An 18235-nucleotide genomic window follows, 5' to 3' on the forward strand; every position below is an offset into this window, starting at 1 on the left:
CACAAGGCCTCTTGTCGACTGGAATATTGGGGATTTTGTCTTCAATTTGTTTTCATAGGAACTTGTCTGTTCAATTCTTATGAATGAAACACACGTGACCTTACAATAGACATTGTCTAGCCTGTTACAGTTCTTAAGGGGGTCTAGTAGGGAGTCTGACTGCAGCTGATTTTAAAAGTCTGGTCCTGGCCCTGTTATCAGAGCATCTTTGTCTGCGGTAACAGTGCATACACTACATGGAGGCATTAGTCCTATGTGTGACTGCTGGAAGTACAGTGCCTTCAGAAAGTATTTACACCCCTTGAAGTGTTGCACACTGAATTTAAAATGGATTAAATTGAGATTTTGTGTCACTGGCCCTACACATAATACCCCATAATGTCAAAGTGGAATTATGTCTTTAGAAAAGTTTTACAAATGTATAAAAAATTATAATCTGCAATGTATTGAGTCAACTATTGAACCCCTTTTGTTCTGGCAAGCCTAAATAAGTTCTGGAATACAATTTTGCTTAAGTCACACATCACTCTGTGTGAATTAATAGTGTTTAACAAGATTTGTTAATCACTACCTTCTCTTTGTACCCCACACATACAATTGTCTGTAAGGTTCCAGTGAATTTCAAACATTCAACCTCAAAGACCAATTAGGTTTTCCAATGCCTTGCAAACAACAGCACATATTGGTAGATGGGTAAAATTATTAAGTTATTAATTACACTTTGGATGGTGTATCAATACACCCAGTCACCACAAAGATACAGGCGTCTTTCCTAACTCATTTGCCAAAGATGAAGGAACCGTTCAGGACAATGGTGACTTTAAAATAGTTACAAAGTTTAATGGCTGTTATAGGAGAAAACAGAGGATGGATCAACAACATTGTAGCTACTCAATAATACTAACCTAAATGACAGAGTGAAAAAAAGGAAGCGTGTACAGGATAAAATTATTCCAAAACATGCATTCTGTTTGCGATAAGGCACTAAAGTAAAACTACAAAATGTTTGCAAAGAAATTAACTTTGTCCTCCATACAAAGTGTTATGTTTGGGGCAAATCCAACACAACACCACTAAGTACCACTCTTCATATTTTCAAGGTGGTTGTGGTTGCATCATGTTATGGGTATGCTTGTCATTGGCAATGATTAGGGAGTTATTTGTTGGTAAAAATAAACAGAATAGAGCTAAGCACAGGCAAATTACTAGATTAAAAAACTAGTTCAGTCTGCTTTCCAACAGACATTGGGAGACATTCACCTTTCAGCAGGACAATAACCTAAAACACAAGGCCAAATATACACTGGAGTTGCTTACCAAGATGACATTGGTCCTGAGTGACCCAGTTACAGTTTTGACATCTTGGGAATCTATGGTAACACTTGATAATGGCTGACTAGCAATGATCGACAACCAACTTGACAGAGCTTGAATAATAAAAAAAAGTAATGTGCAAATATTGTACAATCCAGGTGTTTAAAGCTGTCAGAGACTTGCCCCAAAACACCCACACAGCTATAATCGCTGCCAAAGGTGATTCTAACATGTATTGACTCCGGGGTGTGAATACTTATGTAAATGAGATACTTTTATCCATTTTTAATTCAGGCTGTAACACAACAAAATGTGGAATAGGTCAAGGGGTATGAATACTTTCTGAAGGCACATATAACTCCAGACACTTTCTGTATGTGGGCACTGTATATGCAGCTGATCCAGTTCCACCCCCAGCTGATTCAAATAATCAACTAATAATCAAGCTTGGATCATTTGAATCAGCTGTTTAGTGTTACGGAAAAAAAACAAAATTAGCACCCCTTGGGGTCCCGAGGACCGAGTTTGGGAAATGCTGACCTAACCCAACCTCAGTGTGATTACAAGAAGAAACTAGTAGGAGTCCACCTGAGTGCGTCATACAGTACGTCACAGGATTGGAGTCATCTACTGCAAAACAACAACAACAACTTCACATCACACCACTGTTTACCACAGCTAGACAGACTGCGTCTCAAAATTACTCCCATCAAAGGAAACGGTTGTTTATTGTATATTTTTCACATCATGATAGCAGGTCTACAGAGCTTGCATATGTTGCTCTGTAGTTCTAACTGTTGTGTTGCACACAAAAACACCTAAACTCTCCCTATTTATGACTGTAAACAGTTTAATGCTACATTTTGTCATGCATATCAAAAATTGTGTATAGTTTTCTAATATTTCTCATGTTTGTACAATTGGATGATATATCATTTTTATGTTTTAGGTTGATTTATTTCTCCCCCATTTGGGAATTGTTTTGTGTTTTCATTTTGGCCTTGATACAGAGGCTATAAGGACTTCTGCGGCATTCTGTCCAGAATCCCGTAGTTTAGGTGATTACCATATCATGCCACCATTGTGGTTCTGTTTCCTTTATGCCATTGGACCACAGAGGGCTGTGTGTGAAGCTGGACTAAACAACTCCTCTCTGTGTTACTCATGGAACTGTTGTCTGGCTCTTCTATAAGGGGTTAATGTTGACTTAACTGTAAAATAATGACAAATAAATACATAAATTATCTGTTACACATAAGGCCTCTTGTCAGATGGAATTTAGTGGATTTTGCCTTCAGGACATCTGTCTATTCTTCTGCACAAAAGCAATGATGGTTTCGACAGAACTTGTTCAGTTCCTATGAAACACACACACATACCTAAAGACACTTTCTGTATGTGGCTGCTGTCTATGCATCTGATCCGTTTCTACCCCCCAGCCCTTTCACCTAACCCAACCACGAGAAGAAACCGGTAGAAGTCTACCTGAGAGCGTCATACATCACAGGATTGGAGACAACCACTGTAAAACAACAACGACAACAAGCACAGACTGTGTCTCAAAATTGGTCCCATCAAATGAAATGGTGTTGTTTATTGTATTTTTATGTTTGACCGTGGAAGCATATGTTTTGTTCACATCATGATAGCAGGTCTACAGAGCTTGCATATTTTGCCTTGTTGTTCTAATTGTTGTGATCCACATAAAAAACACCCAAACTATCCCTATGTATAACACATTGTCACTTTTTCTCACTAGCAAGTTGATTAGCCAGAATCCAGAATCAGGATTGCTGTCATAGAATAGCAAAGTATAAACACTTTCAGTTAAAGCTGGCTCTTCCTGCTCAAGGACGATTATTTCCTCAGAGTGTTAGTGACTAGGCATTCTAAGAGAACTATTCCATCCACATCCTATTTCAGTGTAGTATTTGTCCAATGTCAGTTAACTGGAATTCAGTTTATGGTCTGCTGAGATGGGTTCAAAGTTTGAGAATGGTGTAAGCTGAGTTGCTGTGGAACTCTTTCTGACTAATATTTAGCTGTTATATACTTAGTGAGGGTATCATCTGAATTAATTAGGGCACCCATTCTTGATAAAGATATTCTTGACAGAGATCATGGTTTCATTTTGATGCTGCCTGTAACCTCAAAGCTTCTACAAGACACTATCCCTAGGGACACCTGTTACCCTCTCTGTACTCTACCAACTCTCTTTCTTCCTCTCTTGCTCTCTTTCTCCAGCCCTTCTCTCACTCCCTTTCACTGTCTCTCTCCTCATGGTGTTATCGTGTCATAACCAGACAGGCAGGTTCAGAATGGGGAATTCTCAGAGTAGAAGAAACTACATGACAGTAGATTTTCCAGAAGCTATCATCTTACGCTAGCAGACAGACGACAATGAGCTGCTATTATCCATGCTAAACCAACCCTCTCCTCCCATATTAGACAATGAGTATATTGTTTTTACCTTGTACCTCTGAATGTACATACATATGGTACATACATATGGTTACTATTTCTTATTCAAATACATTGGCTTGTGATGTATCTTTGTATCTGTGTGAATCTTTGAATGTCTGTCGGTTTGCATGCAGGTTTGCATGCGGTTTGCATCAACACACAGAGATGTGTACAAAGCTCTCCCTCACCCTCCATTTATCAAGAATCAAAGTAAGACCCAAGTGCAGACTGTGTGAAGTAACAATGTTTTGTAACCACAGGGGCAGACAAACAACAGGTCAAGGCAGACAGGGGTTGATAATCCAGAGCAGAGGCCAAGGTACAGGATGGCAGGCAGGCTCAAGGTCAGGTCAGGCAGAGGTCGGTAATCCAGAGGTGGAGCAAAGGTACAGGACGGCAGGCAAGCTCAGGGTCAGAGACAGGCAGTGGTCAGTCGGGCTGGTACAGGGTCAGGACAGGCAAAGGTCAAAAAATCAGGAGGACGAGAAAAAGAGAGACTAAGGAAAAACAGGAGCTGAGACAAACCGCTGGTAGGCGTGAACAAACAAGACAAACTGGCAACAGGCAGACAGAAAACACAGGTATAAAGACACAGGGCTAATGGGGAAGATGGGTGATACCTGGAGGGGGGAGACAAGCACAAGGACAGGTGAAACAGATCAGGGCGTGACACCATTTGGAAAGTCTGACCATAATGCCATCCTCCTGATTCCTGCTTACAAGCAAAAACTAAATCAGGAAGTACCAGTGACTTGCTCATTACAGAAGTGGTCAGATGACGCAGATGCTAAGATACAGTACTATTTTGCTAGCACAGACTGGAATATGTTCCGGGATTCTTCCGATGGCATCACTGGCTTCATCAATAAGTGCATCGATGACGTCGTACCCACAGTGACCGTATGTACATACCCCAACCAAAAGCTGTGGATTACAGGCCACATCCTCACTGAGCTAAAGGGTAGAGCTGCCACTTTCAAGGAGCGGGACTCTAACCCGGACGCTTATAAGAAATCCTGCTATGTCCTCCGACAAACCATCAAACAGGTAAGGCCTTAATACAGGACTAAGATTGAATCGTACTACACCAGCTCCGACTCTCGTCGGATGTGGCAGGGCTTGCAAACTATTACGGACTACAAAGGGAAGCACAGCCGCAAGCTTACCAGTGATACGAGCCTACCAGATGAGCTAAATGACTTCTATGCTCTTGTCGAGGCAAGTAACACTAAAGCATGCATTAGAGCATCAGCTGTTCTGGAGGACTGTGTGATCACGCTCTTCGTAGCCGATTTGAGTAAGACCTTTAAACAAGTCAACATTCACATGGCCACAGGGCCAGACGGATTACCAGGATGTGTATTTCTGAGCATGCGTTGACCCACTTCACTGACATTTTCAACCTGTCCCTGACCGAGTCTGTAATACCAATATGTTTCAAGCAGACCATCATTGTCCCTGTGCCCAAGAACACCAAGGTAACCTGCCTAAATGACTACCAACCCGTAGCACTCACGTCTGTAGCCATGAAGTTCTTTGAAAGGCTGGTCATGGGTCACATCAACACCATTATCCCAGAAACCCTAGAACCACTCCAATTTGCATACTGCCTCAACAGATCCACAGATGATGCAATCTCTATTGCACTCAACACTGCCCTTACCACCTGGACAAAAGGAACACCTATGTGAGAATGCTATTCATTGACTACGGCTCAGCGTTCAACACCATAGTGTCGTCTAAGCTCATCACTAAGCTAAGGACCCTGGGACTAAACACCTCCCAATGCAACTGGATCCTTGACTTCCTGAAGGGCCGCCCCAGGTGGTAAGGGTAGGTAACAACACAACTGCCATGCTGATCCTCAACACGGGGGCCCCTCAGGCGTGTGTGCTCAATGTCCTCCTGTACTCCCTGTTCACCCACGACTGCATGGCCAAGCACGACTCCAACACCATCATTAAGTTTGCCGACGACACAACAATGGTAATCCTGATCACCAACAACGATGAGACAGCCTATAGGGAGGAGGTCAGAGACCTGGCAGTATGGTGCCAGGATAACAATCACTCCCTCAACGTGATCAAGACAAAGGAGATGATTGTGGACTACAGGAAAAGGAGGATCGAGCACGCCCCCATTTTCATCGACAGGGCTGAAGTGGAGCAGGTTGAGAGCTTCAAATTCAATGAACTGAATGAATTCAATGAACTATCATGGTCCAAACACACCAAGACAGTCGTGAAGAGGGCACTCAACACCTATTCCTCCTCAGGAGACTGAAAAGATTTGGCATGGGTACTCAGATCCTCAAAAAGTTCTACAGCTGCACCATCAAGAGCATCCTGACTGTTTGCATCACCACCTGGTATGGCAGCTGCTCAGCCTCCGACCACAAGGCACGACAGAGTGTAGTGCATATGGCCCAGTACATCACTGGGGCCAAGCTTCCTGACATATATACTAGGCGGTGTCAAACATGGACAAAGACTCCAGTCACCCAAGTCATAGACTGTTCTCTCTGCTACCGCATGGCAAGCGGTACTGGAGCGCCAAGTCTAGGACCAAAAGGATCCTTAACAGCTTCTTCCCCAAAGCCATAAGACCGCTGAAAAATTAATCAAATGGCCACTGGACTATTTACATTGACCCCCCCCCCCCCACCCACCCCTTTGTTTTTACACTGCTGCTACTCACTGTTTATTGTCTGTGCATAGTCACTTTACAAATTACCTCAACCAACCTGTACCCCCACACATTGACTTGGTACCAGTGCCCGCTGTATATTTTATTTTACCTTTATTTAACTAGGCAAGTCAGTTAAGAACAAATTCTTATTAACAATGACAGTTTAGGAACAGTGGGTTAACTGCCTTGTTCAGGGGCAGAACGACAGATTTTTACCTTGTCAGCTCGGGGATTCAATCTTGCAAACTTTCGGTTACTCTACACTCAACACTCTAACTACTAGGCTACCTGCCACATTATTGTTATGTAACTATCTTGTGTTACTTTTTTTTCTCCATTAGTTTATTTAGTAAATATTTTCTTAACTCTATTTCTTGAACTGCATTGTTGGTTAAGGGCATGTAAGTAAGGGCTTGTAAGTAAGCATTTAACAGTAAGGTCTACCCCTGTTGTATTCGGCGCATGTGACAAATAAAATTTGATTTGATTTGATTTGGGCCTATCCGTTTACACAGAAATGTGCTCTCCTGTCTGCAAATGGCTCCTTTACCACAAAAACATAGTGACGTAGACTAGAGATGGTGTTCAGCTAGTCTCAAATAGCTGTGACTAGGGTCTGGTTTCAAGAACAGACTCTTTTGGCATAGGGGAACTTTGTCACTACCTAATTCACTACCATATTGGGGCGGCAGGGTAGCCTAGTGGTTAGAGCGTTGGACTAGTAACCGGAAGGTTGCGAGTTCAAACCCCCGAGCTGACAAGGTACAAATCTGTCGTTCTGCCCCTGAACAGGCAGTTAACCCACTGTTCCCAGGCCGTCATTGAAAATAAGAATTTGTTCTTAACTGACTTGCCTGGTTAAATAAAGGTAAAATAAAAAATAAAAAAATAAAAAAACTACCATATTCGCTTGAATAAAATAGTAGCTAGCAAAATAGAGATCACAGAGTCATTTTAATAAGTGCATTTTGCAAGGAGCTAGTTTGGATCAACTACTTTCACTAAAACCAGCCAACTACGAATAACTTACAGTCACGTCAAAAGGTGCACCAAGAATATCAGCAAAGTAGCTGCATTTGCATTTGTTTAAGCTGTTTTATCGTGACATTTATTTGGATACATCCATAACGATAAGCTAATGAGCGGCGATTTTGCCTTGCAAAGCAAATGTGCTCTCTCGTCAGGACACTGTGGTTCCACACCTCGTTTCGTTTGACTTTTTATGCGCAAGGTTAACAAATCTCCGCTGTTGAAAACTAAATGTTAGTCTAAAATAAATGTGAGATAATGTCTAGATGCTTTTTATAGTGGATATCAAGTTTATAAATTGCTTGGCTGGGCTGATGAGATAGTGGATTGCGCAGTCAGATGGAACAGACTACATAGGCATTTTAATGTAATAGATTTAGTCGGTGGTAACTTGTGGTTTAGACACCAGCTGGAATGCGGTTCTAATCAACCAACGTTCAGGATTAGACCCACCTGTTGTTTAATATCTCATATGTATCCTGCTGGATCAGCTCCTAGAAAAATGCTGTTTACTGTACACATCGCGTACAGAAACTGCCTATTCAGGGATCCAACACACGACATGACAGTATGCCCATAGCAAATTCCGGCATCCCCCATGATTTTTACAGTTAAAACATTTCACAATAACATGGGTTTAGACACCATATGCAGTTCACAAATAAATCAGCCCTGTATACCATAGGAAATGAACCAATAGAAATATTGATAGATAAACACAGGGGCTTTTAACTGGGGACGGGGGGGGGGGGGGGGGGGGGGGGGGGACATGTCCCCTTCACATTCTGAAATTGCATTTCCCCCAGTTTTATCATTGGAATGTAATACAAAACCAAACAACAGTGTTCTTTAGGACCATGAGGTTGCCTCCGAGCGGTCGGGTAGGCTGTTTGGAGTGTTTATCCGACTGGATAAAAAAATATACACAACCGGTCAAAGGTTTTCGAATACCTACTCATTCAAGGGTTTTTCTTTATTTGTACTATTTTCTACATTGTAGCTATGAAATAACACATATGGAATTATGTAGTAACCAAAAAAGTATCAAACAAATCAAAATATATTTTATATTTGAGATTATTCAAAGTAGCCACCCTTTGCCTTGATCACAGCTTTGCACACTCTTGGCATTCTCTCAACCAGGTTAACCTGGAATGCTTTTCCATAAGTCTTGAAGGAGTTCCCACATATGTCATCTGATGCAGCACACCATCATTCTCCTTCTTGGTAAAATAGCCCTTACGCAGCCTGGAGGTGTGTTGGGTCATTGTGCTGTTGAAAAACAAATGATAGTCCCACTAATCCCAAACCAGGTGGGATGGCGTATCGCTGCAGAATGCTGTGGTAGCCATGCAGGTTAAGTGTGCCTTCAATTCTAAATGAATCACTGACAGTGTCATCAGCAAAGCACCCCCACACCATAATACCTCCTCCCCCATGCTTTACATTAGGAAATAAATATGCGGAGATCATCCGTTCACCCACACTATGTCTCACAAAGACATGGTGGTTGGAACCAAATATCTCCAATTTGGACTCCAGACCAAATGACAAATTTCCACCGGTCTAATGTCCATTGCTCATGTTTCTTGGCTCAAGCAAGTCTCTTCTTATTACTGGTGTCCTGTAGTAGTGGTTTCTTTGCAGCAATTCGATCAAGAAGGCATGATTCATACAGACTAATTTGAACAGTTGATGTTGAGATATGTCTGTTACTTGAACTGTGTGAAACATTTATTTGGGATGCAATTTCTGAGGCTGGTAACTCTAATGAACTTATCCTCTGCAGCAGAGTTAACTCTGGGTCTTCCATTCCTGTGGCGGTACTCACCAGTTTCACCATAGCGCTTGATGGTTTTTGCGACTGCACTTGAAGAAACTTTCAAAGTTCTTGAAATGTTCCATGTTGACTGACCTTCGTGTCTTAAAGTAATGATTGACTGTCGTTTCTCTTTGCTTATTTGAGCTGTTCTTGCCATAATATGTACTTGGTCTTTTACCAAATAGGGCTATCTTCTGTATACCCCTCCTACCTTGTCACAACACAACTGATTGGCTCAAACGCATTGAGAAGGAAACAAATTCCACAAATTAACTTTTAATAAGGCACACCTGTTCATTGAAATGCAATTATTAAATGTGTTATTTCATAATTTTGATGTTTTCACTGTTAGTCTACAATGTAGAAAACAGTAAAAATAAATAAAAACCCTTGAATGATTAGTTGTTTGAAAACTTTTGACCGAGAGTGCATATACAGTGCCTTGCGAAAGTATTCGGCCCCCTTGAACTTTGCGACCTTTTGCCACATTTCAGGCTTCAAACATAAAGATATAAAACAGTATTTTTTTGTGAAGAATCAACAACAAGTGGGACACAATCATGAAGTGGAACGACATTTATTGGATATTTCAAACTTTTTTAACAAATCAAAAACTGAAAAATTGGGCATGCAAAATTATTCAGCCCCCTTAAGTTAATACTTTGTAGCGCCACCTTTTGCTGCGATTACAGCTGTAAGTCGCTTGGGGTATGTCTCTATCAGTTTTGCACATCGAGAGACTGACATTTTTTCCCATTCCTCCTTGCAAAACAGCTCGAGCTCAGTGAGGTTGGATGGAGAGCATTTGTGAACAGCAGTTTTCAGTTCTTTCCACAGATTCTCGATTGGATTCAGGTTTGGACTTTGACTTGGCCATTCTAACACCTGGATATGTTTATTTTTGAACCATTCCATTGTAGATTTTGCTTTATGTTTTGGATCATTGTCTTGTTGGAAGACAAATCTCCGTCCCAGTCTCAGGTCTTTTGCAGACTCCATCAGGTTTTCTTACAGAATGGTCCTGTATTTGGCTCCATCCATCTTCCCATCAATTTTAACCATCTTCCCTGTCCCTGCTGAAGACAAGCAAGCCCAAACCATGATGCTGCCACCACCATGTTTGACAGTGGGGATGGTGTGTTCAGCTGTGTTGCTTTAACGCCAAACATAACGTCTTGCATTGTTGCCAAAAAGTTCAATTTTGGTTTCATCTGACCAGAGCACCTTCTTCCACATGTTTGGTGTGTCTCCCAGGTGTCTTGTGGCAAACTTTAAACGACACTTTTTATGGATATCTTTAAGAAATGGCTTTCTTCTTGCCACTCTTCCATAAAGGACAGATTTGTGCAATATACGACTGATTGTTGTCCTATGGACAGAGTCTCCCACCTCAGCTGTAGATCTCTGCAGTTCATCCAGAGTGATCATGGGCCTCTTGGCTGCATCTCTGATCAGTCTTCTCCTTGTATGAGCTGAAAGTTTAGAGGGACGGCCAGGTCTTGGTAGATTTGCAGTGGTCTGATACTCCTTCCATTTCAATATTATCGCTTGCACAGTTCTCCTTGGGATGTTTAAAGCTTTGGAAATCTTTTTGCATCCAAATACGGCTTTAAACTTCTTCACAACAGTATCTCGGACCTGCCTGGTGTGTTCCTTGTTCTTCATGATGCTCTCTGCGCTTTTAACGGAACTCTGAGACTATCACAGTGCAGGTGCATTTATACGGAGACTTGATTACACACAGGTGGTTTGTATTTATCGTCATTAGTCATTTAGGTCAACATTGGATCATTCAGAGATCCTCACTGAACTTCTGGAGAGAGTTTGCTGCACTGAAAGTAAAGGGGCTGAATAATTTTGCACGCCCAATTTTTCAGTTTTTGATTTGTTAAAAAAGTTTGAAATATCCAATAAATGTCGTTCCACTTCATGATTGTGTCCCACTTGTTGTTGATTCTTCACAAAAAAATACAGTTTTATATCTTTATGTTTGAAGCCTGAAATGTGGCAAAAGGTCGCAAAGTTCAAGGGGGCCGAATACTTTCGCAAGGCACTGTATATTATGTCCCCCCCATTTATAAAACCAAGTTGCGCCCCTGGATTTATGCCTGTTTATCATATCCATATCAGTGTCAAATAAAGTATTACCTAATTGCCTTGAATGTAAAATCCACAACCCACTGGGCAAAACACATGCCAGTAGACTAAGCAAAATGGGAACAGTCAAACCAAAGAGAGGATCACAGAGACACACTGTGTGATGTACCGTAAGACGTAAAAATTCCAGACAGTGGTCCACTCCACTCATAGGCTCATGCTTCTCCTCAGATGGTGTGGTCGAGTCAGCTGACCTGTGACAAACACTCCATGGTCTACTACGGTGCAATGGGTTGCAGGGTCAATGCTCTGAATGTCCTGGCCAATGGACCAACAGTTATGAGGTGCTGTGGGTTCTATTGGTGTAGTAGACATGAAGAAGGAAGGTGAACTGATGGAATAAGAGTTACTGATGCACTTCCCTTCTGTCTGAGAGACTGACGTCTCAGAGACAGAGCTAGAGTCAGTAATGCCCTTTCTGGAATACTCAAACACGTTCTTCATGAAGGCACTCTTGGTGTTGTGCTCTTTCTTGAAGAGGATGACGTAGCACTTGGGGAAGAAATGACAGCTGAGGACGCCATAGTTGGAGATGAGGATGACCACCATCTCCACTGCTGGCAGGTACTTCCCCGAGGTGGTCACATAGACGGGCACGAACATTACCCAGGACATGAGGTAGAGGAGCATGCTGAAAGTGATGAACCTGGCCTCATTGTACTTCTGTGGCAGCTTGCGGCCTTTAAACGCACAGGCGAAACAGACAAGCGCCAGGACAGCGATGTAGCCCAGCATCACGCCAAACGCCACGTGGGAGCCCTCGTCACACTCGGCCAGCACAGTGGTGGCAAAGACGGTGGCCTTCTCCCGGGGGCTCTGCAGGACCAGCCACAGGGTGCAGGTGAGGACCTGTAGGGCCACGCAGAGACAGATGATGGCATAGGGTTGGTAGAGGCGGCGGAGAACGTCCTTCACGTCAGGGTTGAGCTGGAAGGCCAGCAGGATCTTCAGGGACTTGACCAGGATGCAGGAAACACACAGGGTGAAGCTGAGTCCAAACAGCACCTGACGCACCTTGACAATGAGATGAGATGAGAAGAGATGAGACAATGAGACAGCCGCATTCTCTCTTTTGTATTTAAATTTGCTTTCCGTTTACAAACTAAATTCTTTACCACAAAGGTACAAAAGGTTCAGAACAATACACACACAATAAACCCTGAATTTACAAAATAACACTGGTACATTCAGACAACGTCACAGAACACTGCATTACATCAGTGTTTCCCAAAGTGTGTGTACCGTACATACCTTACACTGTAGGCTGCTGGGATGTCCTACAAAGAACACAGCACTAACAAAACTTCCCACTAGGGAGAGCAGGATGATCTGGGAGAGAGGACCCCCGGCAGCCTTCACAACGGGGGTCTGGTGGTGGTGTAGGAAGAGCGCCCCCACCAGGAGAACCAGGACGATGCCCAGGGCCGACAGCGCCAGCAGCACCACCGCGAAACCATCCTGCCAGGAGAAGAACTCCAGGGTCTTATGGGTGCACCCAGAGCTCCCTTCCAGGGACCACTCTCTCTTTGTATCACAAGAGAGACACTGGTCCATGTCTGGAGAGGAAAGGAGGATAGTGCTTGAACACCTGTTTAGCATTTAGAAATATGTCTGTTGTTGCCTAGTAATAACTGTTTTGGATAAGGACAGTGTTGGGAAATCTTAGGAAACATATTGAAGAAATGGAGGAAGATTGTGTGAACAACAGGGCAACTCTAGTTTACTGAGGAGAGATAGAGTACACTGGTGTGTATAGACAGACAGTACAAGAGAACTAACCAGTGTTGTTGGAGTAGTGGTTCTCAGTGCAGTTGATGCATTCATAGCAGCAGGTGTGCCGACCCTCCGCAGTCTTCTTGAACTTCCCAGGTTCACAGCTAGCTGAGCACACAGACACCACATCCTGCATTGGGATACGATGCACTAATTTAAATGGCTGACCCAAGAAAACTGTGACTGAAATCTATTAATAGTAGCATTTTAACAAGGCTTTACGTGTACGGCCAGTTTCCTGGACACAGTTTAACCTAGCTCTCGATTTAAAACCATGTTCAATAGACCAGGTGTATTCAAAGTATTCAACCAATATGCTCTGGTAATTCTGAGTTTTGTGTTTTTGTTTTGTTTTTAGATCATCACTGAGATCCAACAAAAATGTGTGATAACAGACAGGTGCTCCCAGTGTGTGGAAGGTATGTGGTTTTCATATCCCCATTGTTTCATTGAGTTGGAGTTATTTCATTTCCATCTTTACTTGTTGTACAGTTTGGCTGAGAAGTCTCTCAAACAGGTATGTTCTTTAGTCACTTTGAGGAAGAAAAAGTAGATTGTTTGTGTTTACGTCTCTATGTCAAGTGGGATAGGTTAATATGGATGTGTACTTGAACCTTTGTGTGGCAGCCTAGAAAACAGACTAAAAGAGAGTGAGACCTAACCTTATCCCTAACCCTAACCTTGACCCTATCCCTAACCCTCAACCTAACCCTTACCATCAGGTTAGTGATATTTTTGGTGTTTCCGCTGGTGTAGATGAAGCTGTTGTTGATTGGATGGTACTCAGCTACAACGTCATGGATGTTGATGACCCCTCTCACAGACCTCCACAGGGTTACATCATAGCCCATGTTGATGTCTCCTTTCTGGTCAAACGTGTAGCTTTTCCCCTCCAGCTCAAACCGACTGCCTCTCAGGGCTTCAAGCACCTGAAATACAAGTTATCATGCCATAGACCCAAGCCATTTCCAAAATACACTGAGTATACAAAACATTGAGAACACCTGCTCTTTTCATGACATCGATTGACCAGATGGAATCCCTATTAAAGCTGTGATCGCTTATTCATGTCACTTGTTAAATCCACTTCAATCAGTGTAGATGAAGGGGAGTAGACAGGTTAAAGAAGGATTTTTAAGACTTGAGACAATTGAGACATGGATTGTGTATATGTGCTATTAAGTGCCTTTGAATGGGATATGGTAGTATGTGCCAGGTGTCAAGAACTGCAACATTTCTGGGTATTTCACGCTCAACAGTTTCCTTAGTGTATCAACAGTGGTCCACCACCCAATGGACATCCAACCAACCTGACACAACTGTGGGAAGCATTGGAGTCAACATGGGCCAGTATCACAGTAGACCACTTTCGACACCTTGTAGAGTCCATGCCCTGAGAAATTGAGGCTTTTCTGAGAGCAAAAGTGGGGGTGCGGCTCAAATTTAGGAAGGTGTTCCTCATGTTTGGTATATTCAGTGTATATTAGACGAGATACAGTATATAAGTAAAGTTTGATGTGTTGTAGACCTGAGGAATTGTGCAGTAGCTACCTGCCAGGGTTGGACATTGCCAGGTGTCTTGCAGTCCTTTCTGCTGCAGATATCAGCCACTGCATGGGCGATGGCACTGACAGCCATCTCCACATTGAAGACTACATTCGCATAGCTGTTGTTTAACAGGATCTCTGCTGCGGCTGTGGAGGAGGACACAACCTTGGGGTCTCCCGACCCGTTTGGCAGGGAGTAGAACTCCTTTAGGAAGGAGTTGTTTCCTATGACATCATTGTTGTCACTCAGATTCATCAGGTAATGATGGAAATGAGCCAGGTTCCCTGTTTTGAAGGTGAAGCCCACCACATGACCAATATCTGGGAGGTCCATCTTTCCCAGGACCTCCTTGGACGAGGACCAGCTGTCACTGGCCACCCATACCCTCTCTCCCAGCCCCAACCCCAGACCCCTCAGCTCCTGGTATAGGTACATCATCTGAGTAGGCTTGGCGAATGACACCACCACCTTGACATTGGGGTTCCGGCGGAGGGTGGTGGCGACTTGTCTGACTGCTGATTCACCGTCAGGCCTGGTTAGTGAATTAGGGAGGATCTCCTTGAAGGCCACACAGATGCCTGAGGCGGTTGCCTGGGAGAAGAAGCTGTCCAGGGCAGAACGGCCGTAGTCTCCATCTGTTGTGACCACGCCCACCCAGGTCCATTTGCTGTCGCTAAGCAACTGGACCATGGCCCGTGTCTGGTACAGGTCACTAGGTACGGTCCTCAGGAAAGTAGGGAAACGTTTCTTGTCACTCAGGATGATGGCGGTGGAGGCGTAACTGATCTGTGATGATTTGAAGAGAGAATTAATTTCTGTCTACATTCTGTTGGATTGATTTGGCCATTCATCTGTATCATCATTGCTGTCTATTTCATTTATTCAACACAACTCAGTTCTTTATCGCTGCTTACTTGAGGGATGAGCTCTAGATTGAGTTGCCGGGCAACGGAGATGGAAATCTCAGAGGAAGAGGCCCCAATGACAGCCATGATCGGTGGGGAAGAGTTAGAGGTGTTGGCCCCTCCCCCACAGTCCGTGGTGGGCTCCTGTGAAGTAAAAAATGTACACCATTTAAATGAGATGCTGGCTAATGGAAGATAAACTATACAAATGAAAACAGGCCACACACTCATCTATACTTGCTGTGGATTGATTTGACAAACGTTTCGGCTAAAGAGCTTTTACCTGTGTGAAGTCAGCTGAGGCCCTCAGAGCGGTGGTGACATCAGAGCAGGAGTCGTGGATACGGTACCCCAGAGAGATCCCTAGTGTAGTCAGGACAGGGGATCTGTTGGCCGACTCTACAGCGTGGATCATAGCCAATGCCTGGGTGAACCCGTCCATGTTGAACCTGTGTGTGTGTGTGTGTGTGTGTGTGTGTGTGTGTGTGTGTGTGTGTGTGTGTGTGTGTGTGTGTGTGTGTGTGTGTGTGTGTGTGTGTGTGTGTGTGTGTGTGTGTGTGTGTGTTTGTGAAGGGTACATAAGGCGTAGTTGGATCATCACACTGTCTGTGGTCAACTTGTCAGAGTAAATCAACTCTCTCTCATGAACACTTAATCATACATGCGGACAGAATCACACACACCCCACAGAGAGAGAGAGAGAGAGAATCTTCGGGATTCTCTTTACAACACCAAATCTTATCTTGGCACTCACCTGGCACACTGTGATGCATGAGGTGCTGAGAGGTTGGCGGATTCCTCTACTCCCTCATGGATGGCAAACAGCCCTCCAATGATGATATCTCCTGGTGCTGTAGCTCCTGCTGCTTTGAAGTCTCCCACTTTGGCATTGCCTGTCTCCAACAAGGACAGGATGACTAACAGGTGGAGAACATCACCAATGGGTTCCATCACGTCTCTCTGGTGGTACTGTCCAATTCTCAATTTCGGTGTCACTCCTTTGCAGTTTCTCTCACACACTCCCGGTCTCTCCCCGACTGTGTCTGTCCGTCTCTCTCTCTCCCTCTCCCTCTCTCTCTCTCTCTCTCTCTCTCTCTCTCTCTCTCTCTCTCTCTCTCTCTCTCTCTCTCTCTCTCTCTTCCTCTCTCTGTCTCTCTCGCTCTCCCTTCCGCTCACTTTCTCCCTGTCTCTCTTTCTCTCTTTGTCTCTCACTCTGTAAGCTCCTCTAGCAGACTGACACAGAGACCTGTCAGTATCTCCAGTAAAAACACACCTGTTGCTTCCTCCTAATCTCATCTAATGTCTGCATAACCCTGCCCCCTCCCAGCCCAGGCCAATATCTCTGACAGACATCCACACTGACTGACTCACCTTCTTTCAGCTAAAGATGACAGACAGACAAGTCACACAAATGTAAGTCACAGCTGATCTCTATCTAAAGTACAATATAAACATTTCTTGTTGAAGGTGAAAGACCTTGTTGACTCACCTCTTTTCCCGGAAATGTTCTCACAATAACCAAGTGTTTTTTTAACACTTGGATCTTTTAACACTTGGATAACACTTACAGTGCATTCAGAAAGTATGCAGAACCCCTTGACTTTTTCCACATTTTGTTACGTTACAGCCTTATTCTAAAATTAATAATATTTTTTTTAAAATCCATCATCAATCTACACACAATACCCCATAATGACAAAGTGAATACATGTTTTTAGACATTTTTGAAAATGTATTAAAAATAAACTGAAATATCACATTTACATTAGTTTCCTGACCCTTTAATTAAAACCTCTTAAAGATCAGACCCTTTTTTTTGCATTTTTCGTCTAAAATGACATAACCAAATCTAACTGCCTGTAGCTCAGGACCTGAAGCAATGATATGTATATTCTTGATACCATTTGAAAGCAAACACTTTGAAGTTTGTGGAAATGTGAAATGAATGTAGGAAACTATAACACATTAGATATGGTAAAAGTTAATACAAACAAAAAAACATGTGTTGCTTTGTTTTCTTTTGTTCCATCATCTTTGAAATGCAAGAGAAAGGCCTGAATGTATTATTGCAGTGTAGGCGCAATTTAGATTTTGGCCACTATATGGCTGCAATGTATGTGCAATGTATCAGATTGATCCAGTGAAGCATTTCAATACTGGATAATATTTTGTATCAAGTCTGCCCAAATGTGCCAAAATGGTCAATTGATACATTTTGAAGTACATAACTATAGAGAACATACAAAAATGATATGGTAATATAAAATGTAAGTTAACACACTCCCAGGAATGTCATGATGGATTATTAGCTTATACTCTAACTTTCACACATCTAGATGGCCGGGTGGGATGGGTGTGGAGCCAGACACAGCAGGGGTTCAAACTGGAGAACCCAGTTCCTACAGTTGAATATCAAAATGTATTTTATCAAACAAAACTATGCTACATTTTTATTTTTTGGATTTGGCTCTTTTAAAAAAACTGACGACCTATTGCATTGCTGTGTGCAGAATATAAAATTATATCTAAGTGTCTC

The 18235-nt window shown here is 43.0% G+C and overlaps 1 protein-coding gene across 1 annotated transcript; it reads right to left on the reverse strand.

Moving 5' to 3' along the window:
- Positions 1-11327: 11327 nt before the first annotated feature.
- On the reverse strand, positions 11328-15786 carry LOC110485107 (G-protein coupled receptor family C group 6 member A-like). The gene is made up of 6 exons (XM_021556185.2): positions 15709-15786; positions 14798-15580; positions 13963-14175; positions 13253-13376; positions 12725-13029; positions 11328-12487 (listed from the first exon to the last, which is right to left on the reverse strand). The coding sequence occupies exons 1-6, from the start codon at positions 15784-15786 to the stop codon at positions 11621-11623; spliced, it is 2370 nt and encodes a 789-aa protein (XP_021411860.2). The 3' UTR covers positions 11328-11620.
- Positions 15787-18235: the final 2449 nt, after the last annotated feature.

The sequence above is a fragment of the Oncorhynchus mykiss genome, chromosome 2, assembly GCF_013265735.2.
Source record: "Oncorhynchus mykiss isolate Arlee chromosome 2, USDA_OmykA_1.1, whole genome shotgun sequence".
NCBI classification, from domain to species: domain Eukaryota; kingdom Metazoa; phylum Chordata; class Actinopteri; order Salmoniformes; family Salmonidae; genus Oncorhynchus; species Oncorhynchus mykiss.

Bases quoted from the DNA above. Each gene is read 5' to 3' on its own strand.
- LOC110485107 (XM_021556185.2), bottom strand. From the start codon at position 15,786: ATGGCTGTCATTGGGGCCTCTTCCTCTGAGATTTCCATCTCCGTTGCC. The intron at 15,581-15,708 runs GTAAGCAGCGAT...AAATCATCACAG, and splicing joins ATCTAGAGCTCATCCCTCAA to ATCAGTTACGCCTCCACCGC. The intron at 13,377-13,962 runs GTAAGGGTTAGG...ATCCCAATGCAG, and splicing joins AAAATATCACTAACCTGATG to GATGTGGTGTCTGTGTGCTC.